Source organism: Sphaeramia orbicularis, chromosome 9 (assembly GCF_902148855.1).
Source record: "Sphaeramia orbicularis chromosome 9, fSphaOr1.1, whole genome shotgun sequence".
NCBI lineage: Eukaryota > Metazoa > Chordata > Actinopteri > Kurtiformes > Apogonidae > Sphaeramia > Sphaeramia orbicularis.
Window position 1 is genome coordinate 17191023 of NC_043965.1, and position 6972 is coordinate 17197994.

At 36.5% G+C, this 6972-nt stretch overlaps 1 protein-coding gene across 2 annotated transcripts in view; it reads right to left on the reverse strand.

Annotated features, from left to right (window-relative positions):
* Window positions 1-241: 241 nt before the first annotated feature.
* wsb2 (WD repeat and SOCS box containing 2) overlaps window positions 242-6972 on the reverse strand; it is an 11999-nt gene continuing 5268 nt past the window's right edge. The window contains exons 6-9 of one of the 2 annotated variants that reach the window (XM_030143998.1): window positions 3953-4149; window positions 2388-2489; window positions 2185-2301; window positions 242-528 (exon numbers count right to left, since the gene is read on the reverse strand). In XM_030143998.1, coding sequence (XP_029999858.1) covers window positions 315-528; window positions 2185-2301; window positions 2388-2489; window positions 3953-4149 — 630 coding nt within the window. In that variant the 3' untranslated portion in view covers window positions 242-314. The remainder of the gene's footprint in view (window positions 529-2184; window positions 2302-2387; window positions 2490-3952; window positions 4150-6972) is intronic. The other variant, XM_030143999.1, reaches the window with a different exon arrangement.

Sequence of the window (6972 nt, forward strand, 5' to 3'; positions counted from 1 at the left end):
CAGTTGGTATTTACACAATAAATTAATAGTATAAAATTTTGATACAAGTCAAAAACAAAAACAAAGCAACATTGTGAACATTGAGTTTTTGCATTGTATTACAGTAAAGTAGTGTATTCATACAGCAGTGATATATAGTGCAAAAAAAAATTAACTCTTTAGTGGAGGAATGTATCTAAGATTAAAATATGAGATGTTTCTTGTGCTAATGTAAGTGTCGAAAGCATCTCAATTAGCAAACTTTTTTTTTTAATAACTGTAGAACAATCACTCGCCGTAAATATCATTCATTGCACTGAGTGTTAAGTTCCCATCTAAGTCTCCCAGTCGTCTTCGTCCGAGGAGCAGCCGGTTCTGAGGCGGTCGGGGATGTTTCTGTAGGTGAGGTACTCCAGGATCCTCTTGGGGAGGGGCAGCGGCTCCATCTGGTGGGTGGAGACCGAGTGGCGCAGGATGGATCTGCACAGGTGGCTCAGGCTGGGCACCGTCCTGGGGGCCCTCCAGAACCTCACATGACCGTCTCTGGTTCTGTCGAATGAGGAGGAACATTCATCGTTGGGATTAAAAGTAGAAGCTGGTGTGACCTATAAGGGACAGCTTGTAGAAGTTGATAATACAATAAGGGCCGATAACAGTAAATTTGTCATTTTTAAAATGTAATAAGCCAATAATGTAATAAGTCCTGAACTGATAACGTAATAACTTTTGGTTATTGGCCTGGTAAAAAGAAAAAAAATCTTTGCAAATGTAATAACTGAGCCAATAATGTAATGTATTAATATCACTGTATTTAAGTTTCATTTATTAGATATAACCATGATAAAATGTCCCTCTCTCTCTCTCCATGTTTTTGTCTATTTAACTTGATGGTGAAAATGATGAGAGAGGGAGATTTCATCAGTTATATCTAATAAATGAAACTTAAATACAGTGATGTTAACATATTACATTATTGGCTCAGTTATTACATTTGCAAAGATTTTTTTAAAAAACATTATAACTCATGTTATTGCCCAAAAGTTATTACGTTACTGGTTCAGGACTGTTATTGCGTTATTGGCCTATTCCATTTTAAGAATGGCAAATTTATTACATTATGGGCCAACGCTATCGGTTGTTATTACATGATTAGCTTCTACACCCCCGTGGAGTTTCAGACGTCTAGTTTTAACACAGATGACATTGATTTAAAGGATCTAAGAGATTAAAATAATGCACTTCACATGTTTATTAGAACTTAAGGCATGGATACTCAGATTGCTTTGCTGTGGGGGCAAAACAACAGGAAGCTCCAGTTAATAATGATAAAATATAACTTACTTTTTTAAAAGTATTTTCAAAGGTTACTAACTCAGTTACTTTATAGCTTGGAACAAAGATCAACAGTCCAAAGATAAATCCGATTTTACCACATACAATCACTGTAAATGAAAGGAGTATATGTGAATTTATTTTTATTTTATTTTTTTTAAAGATCCTATGGTTAATAAAATAGTTTGCAGGCACCACAGATCTTCAGTATTTCTGACCACAGTGAGGATGAAGATCTGGAGTTAGAGTGCAAGTGTCTTCAGTGGCAGCTAATGCTAGGTGCTGTGAGTATTAGGGACAAAATGTAGAGAATAAAGCAACTTCACCTTCAAGGATTATGTTTTGGTGAGAAACACTGAATACAAGTATGCCTTTTGTTAGAACATATAACTTATTGTATTGGACAGCATTAAAAGCTTTTATATATTGAAACTTACTTTTTCTTAATTTTAAATTATTTCCTTCAACGATGGATATTCCTCTAGTATAAAGTACATTTGTTATAATACTGGTTTTGGCTTTTTTGCTCACTTTTTAAATTTTGACTGACTTTTCAGTTATAGTTGAGTTTAGTGTTTCTCTTTTGTAATATGCTGTATTTGTTCACTATAACCAAGACAACTGTACAAGAGGAGTATCAACCAGTGTGTTTGGATGTTCTAGCTTAACCTGAGCTTTTCACATGAACTTTTAATTTTGCTTGATTTTTCTCCTTCAGAAATATTCTACTTCGACTACAACAAACTTCTCAGACAGTTACATTCAGGTATGGTGTTTGTTAGGTTTGTGATTTAGGCTAAACTTGTACCAGTGTCTTTTCAGATTTACACAGACCATCAGTAGCTAAAAGTCTTGTATATGGTTAAACTTTACCCTGTGGCGACAACGCCCCCTTCTGGATGGTAGTTGCAGCACAGGCCGTTGGAGTCTCGGTCTGGTTTGGTCTGCATCACCATGCCTCTCTTTCCTGGTTCCCAGATCCGAAGGGCTCTGCAGGTACAAAACGTGTCCGTCTCAAACTTGTGTTTGAATTTACAGCAACAAGAGCAATAGGAACGAACCCATGAGCTGCTCACCTGTCGTCAGTTACAATTGCCAGGTGTAAACCGTTGGGGGAGAACTGTATTGCTGAGATTTGGTTTTGCCCGTAGTCTTCAAAGTAGTCACTATGGATAAAACTATATGTGTGTTAATGACTGTAGATGGGGAGGGGGAGCAGGCAGAATGATGTCTGTTTGCATTAATCAGGGTTCACGCACATTTTTCAAGGTCAAATTCAAGCACTTTTAAGGGTCATTTTCTAATGTTTCCAGCACAGCGTCTTATCGCTGGGGTAAAATACATATCTACAGGAATACATACACTCCTGATTTTTTTTTTTTGCTTTTTATCACAATGATGTATATTGTATTATGCTATAAACATCAAAAAGTATGTTTCATAACAGCAAAAAGTTTAGAAATTAAAGAAGAACGCAAAGATTTATCCAAAAAAAGGGAGCCACTTGGCGTTCTTCGGGCACACTCACACTGAACTAAAGATTAAAATAGAAATGTACCTGGAGTCAACCCGAGAGCAATCGAAAATGTTCTTTTTTTGACATAAAATTTTATTTTTACCCCACCCCCTGAAGGAGAGGCAAGGGGTATTGTTTTTGGTTCATTTTGTTTGTTTGTTAACACTCTAGCAGCAAAACTATTGGTTGAATTCATACCAAATTGAGTTTATAGATTGCTAGTGACCCAGAATAGATCTGATTTCATTTTGGGAACAGTAGGTCAAAGTTCAAATTTTTTATGAATTTTTTAAAATCTTTTTTTCCCCCATTTACTTCTAATGGGCAAAATCTCAAATGTCTGTAGCAGCAAAACAATTAGTTGAATTCATACCAAATTTGGTTTATACATTGACCCACAATACATATCATTACATTTTGGGAAAAGTAGGTCAAAGTTTCAATTTTTTTATGAATTTTTAAAATCTTTTTTCTTCTTCTATTTACTTATAAAGAGTGAAATTTCAATTGTCATAAAAACATCAAATATGTTTCAATTTACTTTAAACTTGGCACATATATAGAGGCAATTGATACGCTGACATCATCACACACAGACATGATGACATCAGCTGGATCCACGCCAAAATAAGCTACAATACATGTGAGGGGCGGGGTTTGTTGTGCCTGGCACCACTTGTTTTTCAAAATGTACCACCTCTCTGTAAGTACCTTTGGTTATAATTGCAGGCACTTTCAAGCACTTAAAATAAAATTCAAGCACTTTTCAGACCTTGAAAACACAAGAAATTCAAGCATTTTCAAGGATTTCAAGGACCCATACGAACCCTGATTAATGAATGTGAGATTCTGCATGAAGAACAGAAGATAAACAGGTAAGAACAGGTTTCACAGGCCGCAAGAGTCTTCATATCTTGAGTCAGATGAGAACAGCTGACAGTGAGGGAACATTAAGCCACACCCCTTCCCACTTGTCTGCCTTATAGAAATACTTTACAGCAGGTGTAAGAAATAAAAACAAATACGTCTCACTTCCAAGAAAAGGCGTTATTGTTGATTCCCTTCTTTAACATCTCCACAAACACAACATTTTGCCTCCCCTCGGCTGCTTTTCTACAAACTTACACCAGTGTGGCCAGTTTCTGTGCAGTGTAAGGGTCCCACAGGTCGATCCACCAGCTGGACCCGCTGAAGGCCGCCGTGGCGAGCAGCGCCCCATCAGGGGAGAAGTCACAGGAGGACAGCAGGTACAGGGTCTTATGGGCCCCTCCGGTCAGGTTCCTGATGAACGTATAGGACCGCAGACTCCACAGACTGACCATCTGTGTGGAAAACAAGACATTTAAGGTAAATGGATAGAAGTAGATACACTCTTTACTGAAGCAGAAGTATAGATTAATAATAAAAACAATAATAATAAGTAGAGGGACTGGTTGAATGTCTTTCCTCGAGTACAAATGAGAAGGACCAGCCTAAAAAAAAAAGCAGTCTGAGATTTCAGTTGTCGTTAGGGGTAACAAAGATAACCCAACACTCAGGATTAATAGAACATGAAGAACATTAAACCACTCTAACCTGAAAATCAGTTTTCAGTATCAGCAACACAACATGATGCTTTTTTCCCTCCATCTTATTTATTTTTCTTTTTTACATCTTTGACATTTTTCTTGTCTTGCTGGATAAAAATTCAACTTATTAAACATTAAATCCAAAGACAGAAAATGATCAGAATGAGCCCTAAAACCAGAAACTACAGTTTGTCTTAAGAGGCTCTCGTCTTGTTTGATCTTGCTACATCTTATTATTTTTTCCACTTTATTGCAATGTTCCTTTCAAAATCCATTCTGTCAATTTGATCTCAAAATTTCGTTGCATATATTTTTCCAAATTTATAAAATAAAATTAACTTTAAATTAAAAATAAAAGGAATAAGATGAAATGTATTACTATATTGTTATGCTGAAAATGCATGACGACGTAAAATCACTATAAAGGTTAATTCACCTTGAATCCATTAAAACTAAACCATTGAGCTTGTTTTTGTAAAATGTAAGAAACAGAAAAGACAGATGTGTATTAAAAAGTCAGTGTAATGCATGGTCAGGTAAATCCAGTAAATCATCCAGTAAAGTACAGATATGTGAAACCTCCTCTGAAGGACAGTGATGATAGATTTGTACTTTGTGACCTCTCTCCCTGATTCTGAGCACAGAGATGTTTTTTCCCCGAGGCTCACACTTGTTGTATCTCATGGGAATTAGTGCTGATTCTCCGTGTTTTCCTGACTTGCTGAGTGCACATAGAACAGGTAGAGGCATGTCTCATTGTTATCTACACTTTGATTATTACACAACCATAAAAGCGTCTGCTCTGCAAATGACCATGTGTTTGACTGTATCACAGGTATCTACCGTCGTGGTCACTCTGCATTAATCTTAGGTAAATAGTCATGAAGAATAAAGACTAAGGCTGCTACTTTAATTGTCAGAGTGACAAAAACTAAAAACAGCTGAGATGTCAACATGTTTACAACTGACAGACACAGCGTACTCTTAATCCAGGGGTGTCAAACTAATTATAGTTCAGGGGCCAAATTCAGCCCAATTTGATCTCAAGTGGGCCAGACCTGTAAAATAACAGGCATAATAATCTAGAAATAAACAATAATCCAAATTTTTCCTCTTTGTTTTAGAGTAAAAGTTAAATTACATTAAGAAAATATGAATAACCTGAACAACCATGTACACCCTGAAATATGTATAAAATAATAAGTGCAATTTTTTTTTGCTTTTAGTATTTTCTTTCTTTTTTTTTTAACTTTACCTTTTTTGTTCTATGAGTACTTTGCTATTTGGGAGGGGTGGGAGGGTGAGGGGGTAGGAAGACTGGGACATGCTTAATGCCTCTGAAATTGAATATTCAAATGTTCAATGTAACTTAAATCTGCACCAAAAAATGATAAATAATATGTTTAACTAAATAAATTAATTAAGCGCAATTTCAACAATATTATGTCTCATCTTATTATTAACACAGTTTACAGATCACAGTGGATCTACAAATGCAGAAAACAGATAAAATTGCACTTACTTTTCTAAAGAAATTTTAGGGTGTTTACATTTGTTCAGGTTATTCCCATTTTATTATAACAGGATAGTTTGTAAATGTAAATATTTTCATAATACAATTTCACTTTTTTCACATAAAACCAAAGAGAAAATTTGGAGTCGTCATTATGTATAGGTTATTCTGATATTATTTGTACTTTAAATTTTACAAATTTTCAGTGTAATTTTTGCGCTTTGCAAATTCATCCCACAGGCCGGATTGGACCATTTGGTGGGTCACTTTTGGGCCACGGGCCTTATGTGTGACACCCCTGTCTTAGTCCGTAGGTAACTTCCATAGGTAACTTAGTCAAACCTTCAGCATTCAGTTTCCTCCGTCCCCGTTTAAAAGTAACTCGATCTCCTGAAGAATATCAGCCAGAGGGTTAACTCCTCCAGCACTCAGGAAACTAGAGTTACCACCAACCGGCCCGGTTCAGGTCAAACTACGATCCACACTGTGTCACTGATTCAGTATCTGACTGAATGTGACACCACAATGATGAAGCCGACCTATGACCTTTTGGGCATGAAACATCATCACATCACCACTTTATCTTATTACCGGTGCATGTTTTCAGACAGGAAGGGGATTAAATATGTGACTGACAGCTCTGATTGTGGATACGATTCAGGGAGGTGTGGCTTCACTTTTCTATAGCGGCGTCAGGTCATTTATCTTTATCTTAATCTCAATCCGCAGTCTTTGGATTTGGACGAAATCATTGTCAGAAAATTAAATACTTCAGTGTTTTATTTGAACAGTGAGAACAAAGCCACAACTTTGGTGTTTTTGCTGCGAATGTAGCTTCTCCAGCTTCTAATTTCATTATAATTACAAGAAAATGTGCATGAACTCCTGAGTTGTGGTTGGAAACATGTTTTACGACATCTACAGTGACATCTGACCGCCAAATTCTACTCTACATCACTGAGTCGACTGCATGCCAAACTCTGAAGCTGAAACTGAAGCACTGTGGTACTGTTGATCTGTCAAATGTTCATTGTGGTCAGTTTCAGATGCTGCAGCTCTTTCAT